Below are 18,734 nucleotides of genomic sequence, written 5' to 3'. Positions count from 1 at the left end.
GTAGTGTATCGTGATAAACCATGTTTTAGTTTTATAATTTCTGTGAAATCTCTTTGCTTTGATTAACATGTGTTATGTAAATATTCAGGACCACAATTACGCTGATCATTTAATTGTGAGTTTTTTGTTCGCCTTTAAATTAATATTAGTTATAATCTATTAATTAAAAGGCTTTCCTAATAAAGCAAAATAACATGCGTTAGTCTTTATAAAGACATGTATACTTTTTTGTTAACATAAAGTGTTCGAAGGTATGATAGCACCTAGAAAGTTATCTTAGGTTGTACATATGCGTGACTGTTGTTTCGGCGTGCCCTTTGTAAGTTATAGTCAGTTAAACATAAACAAAATATACTGAATTGTTTGATTTACAGTGGAAAGAAAAACAACATAAAACAACTTCATCTAGTTACTGAACCGAAAAGAATTGCTGAAACAACAGCCCCTCCAATATGTACATGTTAGAAAGTAGTCAGGCTATCAAACTGGGGGAATAAAGGCGAAAGAAGCCTATCTGCTTGTGTTTATACGCACAAAGGCCTCTTTTTGCTTTTACTCTTCGAAATGTGTTTTGTTTATTCTACATACTGGCTTGGTTTCAGATCTTTAGGATATACTAAGGGGTGAAATGGCATTTTTGGACATTTTTGTTTTTATTTTATATACATTCACCACACTTTCCTCTATCAGATGCCAGAAAAAAATGAATTTAAAAACAGTGAAATGCTAAAACGTATAAGATGGAAGTTATATCAAAATACTTGAGTGTGTTTTGGGAAGTACTATGTTTCTATGGACAAAACACAATTTAGCCTGAATGGTTAACCTTTTTATGAACGTGTTCTCTAGACTGCACATCTTTCGCATTTTGTAGGTTAAGAGAAAGGTTGGTATACATTAAATAGAAAATATGTGTCACTTTCTTAGCGTTGCACTACACGTTACATAATTAAGCTAGTATATGCCGGCTTCTGTTGCAGATTTGTTTAGGCCGCCTGATAGGTTCGCCAGTCATAAACTGTACTGAGTTTGATTTTTTTACTTTCACAATTGCTGTGCTTTCGGTTTCACTGTGTAATTTTGTAACATGTTTTAGCTCAGTGGAAGACAACGTGTCCAAATTGAGGTACTGTGATCGCTGACCGTCCGTATTCTGCCGACTGTCCGTCCTTTTGGTGCAAACAAATTCTTCTTAAAAATACATCGTTGCTTGGAAATTGATGAAATTTGGCCTGGCCTGGATCTTCCTTAGAAGGTTATAGTCCAATCTTACTCAAACATTTCCGTTTGATTGCACATATTCTTCTAAGCCATCTCTCCGATTTTTAAATAATTTCACAGAAATGGTCCTTGTTTGGTTTTCTACCAAGCTTGTTCAAATGAGTTTCATTTGTTAAAAACATGGCCGCCAGAGAGCGTGTCATGTTTTAGTTTATGTATGTACATTGTCGAAAATTGAAAAATGGTTTCAGAAACTGCTTGACCGATTCTCTGACTTATCAAAGACTGCCAGTTAGCCTTAATGTATATTTTTGTAGCGATTTTGAAATGTCTTATGTGACCATCTACAAAGAGTGTTATCTGATTTTGAAGTAATTCAGAAATGTTCCAACGGTGGCACTGTACTAAAATTGTTAAAAACCTTCTTGATTTATATAAAAAAATAATCATGGATGAAATATTTTCACCACTGAATCTGCAGGTCAGTATTCAAAGTTATTCAACACAAATGTTCCTTGTTCTATCCTTTTGAGCTGTGACATAAACTCAGTCATGGTGAGCGTTATATAGGTCCATCATAGTCCTCTAATTTAGAATTGAAGATGCGTTAGATTTAGGTAAAATTATTTATATGTATGAACTCATAAAATAGTTAGCTGCAAAATTGACAGTTGTCACGTTCTGTTATAATTATATTGGTAACATGTTGCACCATTGTACTTAACGGTGTCATTGTATCGTTGTATTTGATCTATATTTTCCGGGGTTTTTTTTATTGATTGTACAACTTGCTTTTTGGTTTTTTTTATCAGTTCCTTCCAGCAAATCAATCCTTGGCAGATTCTTTAAGACTTACTTAGTACAGTTCCTAGCAAACGTAGACTTTCGTTGGTTGACCAGTTAGGGGGATCAGCGGTAAAACTTCTGACCTCCACTCCCCCCCCCCCCCCCCCCCCCCCCAAAAAAAAAAAAACAAAAAAAACACACACACCAGAAATATCACATTTAGACAAAATCTGGGGTCCAGTCCTTTTTAAAGACTAATTCTAAATACACATTTATCACGTTCATTCGCATATTCTGTTAAAACTTGCACAGATGCACATGGATGCAAAATTTACCTTCATTTTCAGTGTAGAAAGAACATTTAAAACCTGGAAATATCTGTAATAAGCATTAGTGTTTAATATCAGTTTTATCATTTTCAGTTGAAGACTTATTTTTCAGAATTATTTTGTAAAACTAAATAAAAATCTGAAGCAGGTATTTTTTATGATAGAATATTTTTATACGTGTTTATGGTTTTAATGTAAAAAAATTCAGATGGGCTTTCATTGCAAAGGGAGATAATTCACGCGATATCAATGAAAAGACGAGTGTCTGCGGTTATCTCCAGTATCATAGAAGAGTGTAATCTATTCAATGACATTCCATTCATGTTTGATAGGAAGACGTTCCCATGTCCATCAACTGTATTGCCTTCCTGAGGTCCGGTGACGTGGTTACCGGGGATTCTAGCGGTCATCTAATGGTCTGGGACAGGGGTCCATCTGATGACTTCACCTGCAAACACGCGATTCAAGCACATAATGTAAGCAATTCGAACATTTTATATAATTAAAAAGAATATATTTTTCCGTCTTAAAAATATTGACGTTTCACCCACGATTGTTATCCCGTTGTGTAATTAAACAGCCCTCATCATCAGTTTATATTTTCATATTTTCCGGCGGTATAGATGACTTTACGTAACTATATGTATTGTAAAAACTAACGAATTCAAAGCATAGCGAAGATTTTTGAGAGTACTGAACGACCGTCTCATCAGTCAGAAACAAAGATACGTGCACAAATGATAAAAAGTAGAAATGTAACCTTTTTGAGTGTATATTATTTTGAATTTGGATAAACGTTGCAAGTCAGTTGTTGAATAAAGTAAATATATACATGTACTTTTGGTAATCGTTTTTTTTTTTTATCGTAACATAAACAAAGCATTCATCATGCACGTGCATATATAGAAAAGCACGTAATTTATATAAACTTTGTTTGGGGTCGTTACATTACCGTCACTTGTGGAACTAGCTAGATTTAGTGCAAAGTTAAATTGTTATTTATATGTAATTGTTATATTACAGGGATCGGTAATGTCGCTATGCCTTATTGAAGACGGCACATTGTTGTCGGCGGCAGAGAATGAGATCAAAGCTTGGGATACCTACTATAACTTCCGGGCTGTGAAGAGAAGACCGGTACAACGTTTACATGATTTTGTATAGTATAATCGTTGGTTTCTGATGAAGCAAAAATTATAGAATTAGATTAAGCTTTATTGGTCTCCAAACCATTCCTTTAAGCTCTTCAAATTTTAATTCAAAGTTAGAAACCAATGAATTGTTAGTTTCGTTCCCGATGATAGAAATCAAGCTATCTCCAAAACGAAAAGCATTTCCTATGATGGTTGATTTCAGCCAACGTAATCTTTTCATTTTCAAGTATTATACCGCGCGAAAAGACGACGTTTTCGTCGTTATTTCGGGTTTTCGTCTTTTTGTTCTGTCGTATTTTCGCCGGCGAAAACACGAAAAGACGGCGATTGAGGCTGACAGAACGAAAGAACGGTAGATACTACACGCCGATAACGGCGCCTAAAATTTGTCGTCTTCTCGTTGTTTCGTGAGACATCAAAAGGACAACAAACGACTAAACGTTGTCCTTACGTTTTTTTTTTTTCAATTTCCGGTACACATTCACCGGAATTCGTGAAAGAGAGCGCCAGCGTATAAAACACATCAAGTCATGAACGCATACAACGTTTTATTGGAATGTTTATTATACAAGAAATCATTACACATTTTAAAGTATATTCTTATTGAATGTGTAAAATATTTTATGCAGATCCCGCTGGCGGCAGGTGACATAATGACGCTAGTGCCCCATGTGCCTGGAGGTTCAGATGGAAGACTTTATGTTGGAACGACGAAAAATGCAATATTAGACGGCTCATTACAGCATAAATTCAAATATGTCGTTCAGGTAAGAATGTTTTATTCAATTCTTCGTTTCTTATATCTAAAACTCCCCACAGGTATTACCTCCCCGGGTAGTACCATTATTACCTCTTTACTGTAAAGGGGGAGAAGTGTGTAAAGATTAGGAGTGTTTTAATACTCCCATTTGTCTTAAACTGGTTTAAGGTTAACGCTTTTTTTTGGGGTGGGGGGAGGATGAAAAACAAATCAAAAATAAACTTAAGGAAGTAGACTTAAAGGTCCATAATGCTTCTTTATCCTAGAAGCAGATAAAACAGCTTTCCAAATAGATGTTATGCGTAATTACATCGTTAGAAAAGCACTACTTTTAATATTGCGCATGGACTGTTATAGTTAGAGCCATAAAGGGAGGTAATAAAAAGAATAGAATTAATAAAACATTCATGTATATTTAGCAATATTCAAACCTTCGACAAATGAAAAAGGAAGAATTTATCGGAAAAAGAATTTAAAAGAAAGTAATTTATTTTATGTTTATAAAGGAAAATGTGGCAACCACATCTTATTCAAAGGCACTATGAGTCTTTAAAGACATTTTTTCCGCTTTTGATCTTATGGTTCTGGTTTTGACGATGCGTTTTATACCATGAGTTAAGCGGGGCCTGAATCGTTTATGCATCTTGTATCTCACCCAACTGTACAAGAAACAATTGACAGCTCTGTATGATTGACTTACTATTTTATGAAATAACAGGGTCACACTGACGGTGTGTGGTGTGTGGCGCCCCACCAAATAGAGCCCACTTTCTTTTCTGCCGGGTTTGATCAAGTGGTCTACAAGTGGGGACTGACAAACCACAAAGTTATATGGAGGACGCAAGTAGAGGTAAAGCATTAGGTTTGAAATGGCAAAGGTCCGTGTGTTTTGTAAAAATATCCTTTGACTTTAAAGTACCTTATAGTGTTTCATGTAATCAAATCATTTATTTCTACATCTGACATTATATACTGAATGTCGGATATAAAAATTGATAATTCATTAGCCCAAAAAAATAGTTTCAGGTTAGATAGAATTTTGATATACCTACTCCCTGGTTTATGACAAGACAGTTCAGTCTTGCACACAGTTAACTGCTGAATCTTGGCTCTTCTCTACCTTGAATACAGCTGTCTATCGTAGTAAAACGTGAAAAATTAAAATTCCTACCAAAGGACCATATTCTCAAAACTTAGAAATATTTTGCATCGTCTTAAAGTGACTAAGCCACATATTTTAAGCGAAAAATAATTTCTCTTGTAAATCCATAGAAAAGTGAGTACTCTGAAAGTGAAAAGTGGTACAAACTTATTGATATAAGATTATTGCAAGATGATTATTAATATATTATTTATATATAAAATAAAGATTATAAGTAACCGAAAATAGTGTGCAGATGGTAGTATACCGTTGCAAACCTTTTGAAATAATGCGGAACATTTCCATTCTTCTTACATTTTTACAAATATCTTACTTTTATTTGTACCCACTTTATCATGTTTCAGCATCATACATACATTTTATGCCAAACTTGGTGAATGTTGACATGTTGGAAAATTTCACCCAAACTCTGGGCGAGTAGCTTTAAGATTAATCTTTAATAATTGATCAAATAGATCTACAAAATGTACTTTTTATTTCAGCATCCCTGTACATCATTAGCTACGGTGGTAAAAACAAAAACATTTGATCTGGTTGCTGTAGGAACAGCTACAGGAACTGTTCACATACTCCATGCTTTTAACGGTATGAACATAACTACCGTGAAAATAGGGGAGGAGCCTATTGGATGTCTTGCCTTTTCTCATGGTATGTAATAGTACACGACACGTGGATTTTCTAAAATCCGCAGAATCTCGCTGTTAACCTCAGTGGCTTTTTTTTCTTAGTTATGCGTACCACAGTTTTTTTCATCTCCACTAATAATAGAATTTGCGGACATTGTAGAGAAATGGAATTTACTGGAAATTCTTTGAGAGAATGTGGTGGAGGGCAGTCTGAACTGCCTGTGTTATGGTATATTTTCATGTTTCTACAAAAAATACAGTTGAAAGTTGATATGTGGAGCAAATTATGTATTTTAAAGAGTTTTTTTTTATTATTAAATTACAAGTACTGTTTCTTCAAACAACTTTTTTATGCTTTTAAATTTTTAAACTTTTTAGATTTTAAATCTCGTTAAATTAAAGGTATGACTCGCACAATCATAGCTGTTGTCTTATATATGAAAGCAGCTTTACATCATCTTACAAAGTTTAGCAACAAGTTCCATAAAGTAAAGAATTCTGTAAAACAAACCTAAAAGGAATCATGTTAAGTAAAAGAATTAAAATATTTGCTAATACATTCTCTGTTTTTTTAAGAGCCGTTATTTCTATACTTTCTACAGATGAAGTGCTGCTTGCCATGGGTTGTAACGACGGTTTTATCAGCGTATTTCATATGCCAGACAGAAAGACGTTTAATAAGATAAAAGTCTCTTCAACGGTGAGTTAAATGTTTTGTCACTTGTGATCACCTTTTATATTTTAGTTATATATGAGCCGCGCCATGAGAAAACCAACATAGTGGCTTTGCGACCAGCATGGATCCAGACCAGCCTGCGCATCCGCGTAGCCTGGTCTGGGTCCATGCTGTTCGCTTTCAAAGTCTATTGCAATTAGAGAAACCGTTAGCGAACAGCATGGATCCTGACCAGACTGCGCGGATGCGCAGGCTGGTCTGGATCCATGCTGGTCGCAAACCCACTATGTTGGTTTTCTCATGGCGCGGCTCATATATAGTTATTTGTTTGTGTTTTTGTGTTTGTGTAACAAACTTTAAATGAACACGTCAAAAACCGAAATCATCTTATTCGGTAGTAGGCAGCAACTTGATAAATCTTCAGTAACAGAAATTGACATTGCTGGTGACAAAATCAAACCAACACGTTGTATAAGGTACCTAGGGGCGTTCTTAGATGAAAATCTTAGTTTTAAGGATCATTTCACGAGAAAATGTCAGACCGCAATGGTTAATTATCTTAGAATAAAAAATATCAGAAAATACCTTACTAAGGAAGCTACTTGTATTATCACTTGTCATTTCACATATAAATTATTGCAATGCAATAGTGTATGGTATTCCTCAATGTGAAGTTCAGAAAATGCAAAGGATACAAAACATGTGTGCCAAACTTGTTTTAAGACTCGGCAAGTACGTCAGTTCAAAACAAGCTTTGTTCCGACTACATTGGCTTCCTATCAAAGCTAGAATTGAATTTAAGATTCTAACTGTCATGTTTAATAGTTCAGTTGGCCAAGTTCCGTCTTACTTGACTGAATTATTATCGGAGCAAGCACCAAGACGTAGTTTAAGGTCTTCAGACTCTGTTACAGTTTGTTACGAGATACCATTTAACAAACGTAAAACATTTAGTAATAGAAGTTTTCAAACGGTAGGGCCGAAACTATGGAATAAACTACCAGTAGACGTGAGAAATTCTAAATAAGTAGACGCTTTTTAAGAAAAAAGCTCGAAACACTGTTTTTAGAAGCTTTGAATCATGGTTTTGATTATTTCTCTATTGATGGACTGAATATGGAAGATATGTAGTGTGATCGACGTATGAATAATACGCAATGTTGTAATTTGCACTGTATAATAATTTTGTCAAATATGTCGTGTTTCATTGTTTGATACCATTATGTATATATTTTTATCAAAAAAAATTAATTTAATGTACAACGCCATTGAATATACTATGTATAAAAAAGGCATTTAATCAAATAAAGCAGTTTCAGTTTTAAGTCACGCCGACACAAGTTAAAGACATTTGGCGATTTTGTAGCTTTTTAGTGGTGGAGGGGTGACACCAGGTGCTCCTCCCGGCATTATTGGCGGCCTTGCAGGGACAGTGATATAACCACCGACGGTCGGTGTATACATAAGTTAGTTGAAAACATGCGCTTTCATACATGAAAGGAATCTACACCCTAGCGATGAATACCCTTTTATCTTCTGAAAAAAATATCATTCGGAAGGAAGGGTAATTTTTTTATTGATTCATAGTGTCGAAAAAATAACATAGAGCCCATTTTTGGACATTACTCTACAGCGCTTACAAAAAAATGAGCATCCGCGCAGTCTGGTCAGGATCCATGCTGTTCGCTTTCAAATCCTAATTAGTATGCTATTAGAGAAACCGTTAGCGAACAGCACTATGTTGGTTTTCTCATGGCGCGGCTCAAATCATGAAACCACATTGCTGCTTTTTAAATTTCAAATGTTGTTATTGTTTCAATCCGGGTGAGGGTGGATTTTAACCGCGGTCTTCACAATCCAAGAGGCGGGTACTGGTCAAAAATACAAGAAAAAGGCATCAAGTATATTATAGCTACGAAAGAATGTTACTTGATTTAATAAAAGTTTTAATTGTTATTTTTGCATATAGGACAGCAGTCAGACCGAATCTGCTCTCATTTTGCTCGGTTGTGTTCATGCTTCAGAAGAATCTACTTATTTATGTTCTTCAATACAAGAGTCCTTGACAGTGTGCTATTCTATTTCTGTACCCTAGTGCCCATCCGAGATAATAATGAGAGGGGCATCTGGGAAATTTCTCCACCATCTTCAGCGTGACCTATAATTGTGCATTATGACGTTAAACACAACAACACAAACAAAAGATACATTACATGACAAACATACATGACTGTTGATAACATAGCATATGTTACAAATGACAGACAATCACTGGTCAATATCAAAAAGCATATAACGCCATTCTTTACAGTATATGTGTAACACATTGCGAATATTCATGCACATAGAATCATTGCTGAAAAAAAAAACATGGTTTATTATATATCTGAGTATTTTGTGTTTCAGTGTCACAAGACTGGTGTGCAGAATCTAGATTGGTCAAAGGACGGAAGGTGTATCCAGAGTTCTTCATTTGATAATGAGCTCATGTTCTGTAAGTAACACGAAATATGTGAAGTAAATCTGGTCCCTGCATATAAAATATTGTTTTATACCGGAATCAAAATCCTAGCAATTGGATTAAAACCTTGAAATTGACAAATGACAAACTTGTCTTAAAGTATATACTGAGACTGATCTCAGAATTGTTTTAACCGTAAGGCCAAAATTATTTGATTCTGATCTCGTACAAAATACATGTATTGCCATTAGCATATAGACCAAATGATTCAGCCAGTTGTTTAAAAGTACCTTTGTTTTAATTTAGGCATTATATATAGAAATAGCTTCTAGGTAGCAAAAGCGTCTCATGTACTGTATTGGAATTTAGATCATTTTGGGGGCGGGCTTACCCGCTACCAAAGATATAGGAGTACTTCTGACATTCACAGAATCTTTATTTTATTCATAATCACATCAAAAAAGATGTTCATGCGCTACATCAAATAGTTCCATTTTATGAACATTGCGGATGAATTATCAATGATCAAGCAGACCTATTCATTCACACTGACCATTTAGATTATCTTTATTTCAAGGGAACACGGATACAATGGATCCAGTAGAGGTACCAGTGTCTATGCGGAATGTTGAATGGTCTACATTAAAATGTCCTATGTCGTACAGTCTCATTGGTAATAATTTTGTTTGTTACACTTCGGACGTAATAATAAAGTTTTCACACGAAAAGAACGCAGAAAAGTAATAAAAAAGCAATTTAGAACTTCTTCTTTAGCAACACAAATACAGTACAAACAGTATACAATCAAGGCCTGCGGTTTTCTGAGTGAACAAGTAACACTGTATTAACTGTACCAAAGTTATTTCATCTTACAGCTATGCTGCATAAATCAACAAAGTGAACAAATAATAATATCATCCGTTATAGACTCCCAAACATTATTATGTCTCCCCCAGGAGACATATTGTTTTTACCCTGTCCGTCCGGCCGTCCGTCCGTCCGTCCGTACGTCACACTTCATTTCCGAGCAATAACTGGAGAACCATTTGACCTAGAACCTTCAAACTTCATAGGGTTGTAGGGCTGCTGTAGTAGACGACCCCTTTTGTTTTTGGGGTCACTCCGTCAAAGGTCAAGGTCACAGGGGCCTGAACATTGAAAACCATTTCCGATCAATAACTCGAGAACCACTTGACCCAGAATGTTGAAACTTCATAGGATGATTGGCCATGAAGAGTAGATGACCCCTATTGATTTTGGGGTCACTCTGTCAAAGGTCAAGGTCACAGGGGCCTGAACATTGAAAACCATTTCCGATCAATAACTAGAGAACCACTTGACCCAGAATGTTGAAACTTCATAGGATGATTGGTCATGAAGAGTAGATGACCCCTATTGATTTTTGGATCACTCCGTCAAAGGGCAAGGTCACAGGGGCCTGAACATTGAAAACTATTTCCGATCAATAACTAGAGAACCACTTGACCCAAAATGTTGAAACTTCATAGGATGATTGGTCATGAAGAGTAGATGACCCCTATCGATTTTGGGGTCACTCCATTAAAGGTCAAGGTCACAGGGGCCTGAACATTGAAAACCATTTCTGGTCAGTAACTTGAGAACCACTTGACCCAGAATATTGAAACTTAATAGGATGATTGCTCATGCAGAGTAGATGACCCCTAACGATTTTGGGGTTACTCTGTGAAAGGTCAAGGTCACAGGGGCCTGAACATTGAAAACCATTTCCGGTCAGTAACTTCAGGACCACTTGACCCAGAATGATGAAACTTCATAAGATGATTGGTCATGCAGAGTAGATGACCCATAACGATTTTAGGGTGACTCTGTTAAAGGTCAAGGCCACAGGGGCCTGAACATGGAAAACCATTTCCAATCAATAACTTGAGAACCTCTCGACCCAGAATGTTGAAACTTCATAGGATGATTGTTCATGCAGAGTAAATGACCCCTATTGTTTTTGGGGTCACTCCGTTAAAGTTCAAGGTCACAGAGGCCTGAACATTGATAACCAGTTCCGATCAATAACTCGAGAACCACTTGACTCAGAATGTTGAAACTTCATAGGATGATTGAACATGCAGAGTAGATGACCCCTTTTGATTTTGGGGTCAGTTTATTAAAGGTCAAGGTCACAGTGGCCTGTTCATGTAAAATCATTTTTTGGAAATAACCTGAGAACCACTTGATCTACAATGTTGAAACTTAATAGGATGATTGAACATGCAGAGTAGATGACCCCTATTTATTTTGAGGTCACTTGATCAAAGGTCAAGGTCACAGGAGCCTGAACAGTGACTTGAGAACCACTAGGCCAAGAGTGTTGAAATTTAGCGGGATGACTGGACATGCCAAGTAGATGATCCCTATTGCAGCCAACCATCAGTGTCTCTTTGACTTTCGCTCCTGACCCCTATTGACTTCTTGCCTATAGGACTTTGCATTGGGGGAGACATGCGCTTTTTTACAAAAGCATTTTCTAGTTAACCTTTAGTCTGCAGGCGATTCTGCCTTTGCGACCAGTTCCATGCAGGCTGATCATGGTATGTACTGCTTGCTATTCAGTCAGTAAATTTTCAGCGAACACTCCTTTGAGTCATAAGTGGTACTGCCCAAAAGTGAATGATGGACTAGTCCATTTTAGAAATTTAGCATGGTAAAGGTTTAATTGTATTGTCAAATTAAATGTTTGAAGAACCCATATTCATCAACGTTTAAAGTCTAAAAGTTTAGACTTTTAACCCTTATCCAGCTAAATTTCTAAAATGAACTTGTCCATCTTTCAGTTTGGACAGTACCATTAGCTGTTAAAAGGGGTGCTTACCAAACCGACACTGACTGAATGGCAAACGGTGCAGGCCATGATCAGCCTGGATCAGCCAAGACAGAATCACTTGCCCCCAGTCCTGGTTATGCAACCATAAGTGAAAACATTTAGAGCTAAACACACTTTGTAAATGTCTTTATCCTTATCATGCTGAACACGATCGATTCTGTCTTTGCGACCAGTGCAGATTATGATCAGCTAACAAACCCGTGCAATCTGATCATGATCTGCTCTGTTCAGTCAGTATCTTTTTAGCATGCACCCCTTTTACCATTTAATGGTACTGTCCAAATGGAAAGATGGACAAGTTTATTACAGAAATTTAGCAGGTTAAGGGTTAAGTTAATGTTCGTCCAAAAGGCTTAATACCAGCGAAATGGATCTGTAAAATAGATATTTCTGTTAAAACATTTTTTATACTATTTTCAGTACATCGAAGAAGTATTTTGGGGAAAAAATATGTTTAACCATTCTACATGTATGTTAAGTTAACTTTTTTTTAGATGATATTTTTCGGAAATGATCTATTCGTTAATGATTATTCCACAAAACTGTACCAAATTTTAACCGAGACAATAATTCAAGAAAAGTTTAGTTTAGTTTTTCCAGTTTAATCATATTTTATTTGCTTTTTACATATTTACAATAACAGAACATCTACACAGCATAAAGAAGTAAAGCATAAAGGGCTGGCAACAAGTTCCTGCAACATTAATGAATGCTCTCCCCTAAAATCAAGAAAAGAATTTTATATTTATATTCCATCTGCCTAGAACCCATCCCACAACACTTTTAGCACTTTGATTTCACTCTATTTACGGTGTATATCATTTGCCTCGTCTCCTACCCATAAGTATGCTACTGCATTTCAAAACCAAGGGCATTTTACTTATCGAGCTCAACCTGTATTGCGATGTCGTCACCTCACCATTATCAGATGACTTGAGATAACTGTCCTCGGTGTCTATGATAGCGGGCACTTGTGACGAATTTAATTTATGGACTTGTATATAAGGCGGTGCATTCCACTTACAATAGACAGAGAGATTTGAAATTGAAGTAGTTTAGTCCACAAATACCCGATAAAACATGACGGATTTTCGGTGAAGTTATCGTTAAACTTTCCTGTCCGATAAGCCATTTGTCCATTTATAGATATCAAATAGACTGTTTGACGGCACATGCCCAAAATGATGCTACTAACTACAAATACTCGAAGTTGCATTGAAATATTATTTAGATTTAATACTTTGATTTTAGTTTAAAATTTGAGATTTTACACAAGGAGTCTATAATAAAGTCCGAGTAAAATGTAATCATTACCCAAGTGAAATTAGTATCATTCCGCAATGTTTCGGACATGTTAAAATTATCATACCCAACTTTTTTCTTCTTAGGCGTCTTATCAAGCTATCCGCAGCGGGGTGCGAGAACAGCCGCCGCACAGACTTTCTGATATCAAACAGGCCTCTGATTTACATTGAAATATAGAAGGATTAAATTTTGTTTTGACCATTCTTATTTCCTGCTTTGATATTTAAATTTATCACTGTTCCTACCATAAAATTCATTTTCTTATCTTTCCACTGGTGTATTTTTTGCTTCCAATTTCATTTGAAATCGTCCATAGTATTTCCCTATATAACCTATATAAAATGCCAGCAAACCACGACTTTCGCTAACTTTAAAGGACATTTATTACTGTTTCTCCTCTGAAACAATTTTTATCACTGTTATGACGTGAAAGTATAACAAACAAAGAGAATGATGATACAAAAATATTTAAAGTAATTCAATAGCATCTTGCTTCCATTTGCATTTAAAAACGGCTAAAATTGCATTTTAGCCACTCTGTCCAAAATGTCCGAGTTATGTTCTGTTAGCTGTTAAGAGTCTCTGTCTTGCTTGAAGTATTCCGTAGTAGAGGCAAAGATGTTAGAATTATCTTAGCTGGAATGCAACTGTAAAGCTTAAGTTTTTTGACTGATTGTCTAAAATAAAAGATAAAATATTGCCTTTATCGCATTTTGCGTTACATATCGTTTATTTTATGTAAAAAAACTGGTGTCAAATATTACTGTGTATTACGGTCAATGTCAAAGCCACGTGTCATTGTTGCGGTCAAAAATGTAAATTGTCACAACCACGTGTCATTGAAATATTCAGTCTTAGAAATGTAACAGATTGTTAAATGTCACAAATCACAGTTTATAGTTTTGTAAACTTTTTAACATCCGCGCTACACTATGACTGACAGAATATATCGGTTGCATTTTTGTAAAAGTGAAATAAATGAGATATATAAGTGTGTGCGAAATAAAAATAGTATAAGGTTTGAGATTCAGTATAGAAATTATAAACAAAATCAAAATTCTTATCGGCTTTTACAGAGTTTTCGCTTTCGTAGTTAGTCATCAGAATCAGATTAATGCATAACAGAATAAATCACAGCTATATGAACATAAGACTGTATTATTTTTACTGTTATTATATGTATTACAAGATTGCTGTATGATATAATTGACTGATAGATAAATTAAGCACTACTGGAAGTATTTAAAATATACTACTGACACACAGATTCGAGTACTTAATTTTAATTATCACGTTTACGAAGCTTGCAGTCGAACAAATAATTGTTAAAACTATTTTAAGTCTAAATTTGAACGATGGACTGATATGATATATCTTTTAACTTGATATCTTTTGATTTAAAATGGATTTTAATATTACAGTAATATTGACTTTAAAATAAAATAGCATATAGCAGGTTGGCTGTTTTGCTTAATTAGTATATACATCTATATATAATGTGTTTCTGATTAATAGCAAAGTGTTAGGTATAATAGCTCTCAGCATGATCATACCATAAAACTTCTTTAAACACAGCAGGTAGCCGCGCCTGTATAAGGGTCCGTTATAAAAAGAACGACTTTATGATGAAAAGAAATGAAAGAAAATGAACTAGATTTTTAAATGAATCATCATATTTCTATACCAAAAATCTATCCTATAACGTTGACTTTTTCGGAAATTTTTATGAATACTTTTGATGACAAATGCGAATTTACATAACTGCATGCAGTGTGCGCTATCCATATTGATATACAACCAGATGTTCTGTTGCGCAACATATTATACTTAAATAACTAAGCAAATGCAAATGAGATAGAGGTCAGATAAACCTAAAAAATTAGTACTTATTAATAATTATTTAACTGGTGTCTTAATTGTTATTTCTTTCTGTACTGTTACATATTGTAAATACATGTGTTTTTAATTGCTGCAAGTAAACGTTTCCACAGTGCCAGACTGCCTTAGTCCATTTCACAGCTTGTACTCAAAAATGAACTTTCATTTAATAACCAGGTATCCCCGCATCGAAAGAAAGCCTAGAAGCAAAATGTTATTGTAACACAAAATGTTACAAATCGAGTTTTAAAAACTGTTAATGAATCAAAATTATCTTATCTGGATATCTTTAATTCACAATTTGAATGTTTTCAATTAAAATTTCATTCACATATCACTGCTGAAAATGATTTTTATGATTTTAATTTATGGACTATGTTTACATCATAGCTATGTTTTAATGAAGTTGGTTATTGATTCTTTTCATATTTGAGATGATCATGAAAATATTTTATCCAATAAAATTCTTGCATTAAATATACGGACTCCCATTTCGTCCTTCCTATTCTTTTATAGATGATAATGACAACACTGTTTATTAGTGATCATTCTCGCATACCAGAACTCTACCATATGGTTCCCCGGTTCGTCTCGGGTACCATGTCGAATATCTGATGAGTGATAAGATACGTTATGTTACCTTACGGGTAGATAAGGGGAGAAACTCGCATATCTAATGTGTCTTATCAGTGGTAAATACAGGGTTTTGTCCCTTGATGAAAGAAGACTTTAGTTTGACATGTGAATTGCGATCTTTGCGCACAAGGATGACAGTCAATATTAGTTAAAATATCAATGCTACGAAAGATAGAATTTCATCTAAATCTGCCTGAGTTTCTATACTGAAGCTTCATTTATAAGATTACATAAATAATTCGTACATAAATTACGTGCCTTGCCATGACAGTGACGCTACAATGTCTAAAATGAATGGAATTTCACAGTTTTCATGTTTTAACGTGCTTTAACTAATAAAACTATTTTGAAATATTGCAGCTTTCCCTTTAAGAGTACCTGTTAAGTTATCTATACCCTTAATGGTATAAGTGTAGATCTGTCAATATTAATCTGTCTTTATTTCCCTTTATCAGTATTAAGTCTTAATTTATTGAATGTAATTGTGAGCCTTTCGAAATAAGCAGTAATTTCCCAGTAGGAAGGCTTTATCGTGAGAGTGCTCGGGTTAAAAATATTTTGCTGTCGTCATAAAGTAGTAATTTTATTATTATATGTAATCTGGGCGACGGAAGGCGTTTAATAAATCAAAAAGAATACAACAAAATGTGAACAACCTATTGTTAGAAGTAAATACACCAAATACCTTAGGTTTGTTGATTTACAGCGTCGTGCTGTTGTTAGGTGTAAAACCTTGTCAAGCTGGTTGCCAAGTAACATGATAATATCGTGATCTTTGTTTATCGGCACGTTATTAATGTTCTGAACAACCGTTTAAAGGCATATCTGACAGGGATTTTTTTGCCATTTTTCGCAGCAAATGTCATTTGTTTCCACATGAAAAGCTTATTAATAGACAGACCCTTACGATACATTTCAATTTTTGAAGGTCGAAATCCCAATTTTTAGCGGTTTTCGGAAGTTTACCTTTCTTTACTAATAGACTAGTCTATTTTGGTTTCAAATGTCATCGTGACTTATCATTTTTAATACATGTTAAAACATGACAGTGCTGTGGATCTATATGTTACCTTGGATAATGTCACAAAAATACAGTGCAACTTCTGTACAGCAACACCCTTTGGCAGTTACAAATATTGACTGTTATGAAGAGGTTGTTCTTCTGGAGAGTAAAATTGATAGGATATTTCAGCTTAGGGAAATTGGCATGTGAAAATATAGCAGTTTGAATCGTTGCGAACAATCATATTAAAATATAGCAATTCGAATCGTTGCGAATGAACATGTAAAAATATAGCAATTGGAATTGTAGTGAACGAACATGTCAGAATACAGGTTTTTGAACCGAAGCGAACGGACATATTAAAATATAGCAATTTGAATTGTACACCGAAAGCTTTGCAGAGTTGTCGTTTACTTATACGTATATAATTTATGTTTCTACTTTATTATGTAAAAGAGGATATGGTTTGTACAGATACCTATAAAATATTTTCCCTTTGTAATGTTCTAATGCCGCCGCTGAGATGGTTGCCTAATATGATGAACCCAGTGCACTATTATATAGTAACCAGTAAAAGGCAGTAGATCTACCAATAGCTGTGAACATTAAGTAGTTGTTCACCAAACTACGAGTTTTTTCATAATCACCAATTTAAAATTCAGTTTAAGATTATTTCTTTGATATGACAGGACCGTGGTCAACCATGAGGAGAGGAGAAGTTATAAAAGTGGTCAGTCGCTCTCCAAACAAAAATATGTGCGTAACAGGTGATTCTAAAGGGAGAGTCCGGCTTTACAAATACCCATGCACGAAGGAAAGAGTAAGTTGATATGTTTCTCTTTTTTTTATTACTTCTCCTTAATGTGTTTGGTTACCTCCACTTAATGTGTTTGGGTCGTCCGAAGCGAAATTTAAATTTCCCAAAATAACACAACCTTTTGATTGCTTTTGATTCGTTTGGCTCAAACATTCTAAAGAACATAAGTGTAGATATACAAAGTATAAGATTCAAAATTAAAATTCACTGAATGGGGTTGTAACAGATATATTATATAACATAAACCTGACCGTCAATCGGTCAATTCAGTTTTTGAGACCATAAATCAAAATGATAGGGAGTTATGTGCATGACAGCACAAGGTTTGTAGTTCATGTAAAGCTTTGTTTTGTTTTTATTACAAACTCCAAGTAGTACCAGCTAACTTGAGGCTTAAGCCTTTCAAACACGAGCTTTAAATTTCTGCATAATGAGCATAAAAAAGAACTTTTTAAACATTGCATACTCCCTTCATCAAAGATTAATGCCATCACAAGTAGTGCTATTAAGTCTTAAGTACAGGAGTGTATGTTTGTTAAGACATATTTTGTAAAAATTGAAAGGGTTCGACTGAACTTTGTTCTGTAATCAATCGTTATCAAAATACAAGTATTTACATTGTAAAATAGCTTCTCTCTCAAGTACCTCACTAAAGTCACCTGATAGAAACCCAGAGAAATCAACCCAATTAAAAAAAAATATTTCGTTTAAATTTGAAATGGTTTAACATAAGTAACATGAATATTATGAGAAACAATATAGGAATAAAACGCCATTAAATGTAGTGGCGTTTTTAAAGACTGAAGTTCTGCTTAAATGGGACACTCGAGTCTCAATGATCGAACCCACGCAAAACAAGACACACATAAAATGCATGTCTAATAATTTATATAATGACTAATCGTTTGCGAATATTGAAATCTATTAATGTCAAGGGCGGATTCAAGGGGATGGGGGCACACCTCCCTATGGATCTTCCCCAAAGCCGAAGATCATGCATTATTGACAGATCAAATTACATTGACATATATCTCTCACTTTAGATATTTTTCGGCTCGCTTCG

The 18,734-nt window shown here is 34.9% G+C and overlaps 1 protein-coding gene across 4 annotated transcripts in view; it reads left to right on the top strand.

Moving 5' to 3' along the window:
- The window catches only part of LOC123526739 (77 kDa echinoderm microtubule-associated protein-like), an 81,426-nt gene that overhangs the window by 57,505 nt on the left and 5,187 nt on the right, over nt 1–18,734 (top strand). For 3 of the 4 annotated variants that reach the window (XM_053523157.1, XM_053523155.1, XM_053523158.1), the window contains 10 exons: nt 89–115; nt 2,669–2,812; nt 3,360–3,473; nt 4,120–4,257; nt 4,969–5,100; nt 5,895–6,060; nt 6,641–6,738; nt 9,121–9,208; nt 9,753–9,848; nt 17,544–17,674. In XM_053523157.1, the coding sequence (XP_053379132.1) occupies nt 89–115; nt 2,669–2,812; nt 3,360–3,473; nt 4,120–4,257; nt 4,969–5,100; nt 5,895–6,060; nt 6,641–6,738; nt 9,121–9,208; nt 9,753–9,848; nt 17,544–17,674 (1,134 nt within the window). The remainder of the gene's footprint in view (nt 1–88; nt 116–2,668; nt 2,813–3,359; nt 3,474–4,119; nt 4,258–4,968; nt 5,101–5,894; nt 6,061–6,640; nt 6,739–9,120; nt 9,209–9,752; nt 9,849–17,543; nt 17,675–18,734) is intronic. The other variant, XM_053523156.1, reaches the window with a different exon arrangement.

This window comes from Mercenaria mercenaria, chromosome 14 (genome assembly GCF_021730395.1).
Source record: "Mercenaria mercenaria strain notata chromosome 14, MADL_Memer_1, whole genome shotgun sequence".
NCBI classification, from domain to species: Eukaryota; Metazoa; Mollusca; class Bivalvia; order Venerida; family Veneridae; genus Mercenaria; species Mercenaria mercenaria.
The sequence above is the reverse complement of the archived record's forward strand: the minus strand, read 5'-3'. Positions and strand labels throughout refer to the sequence as shown.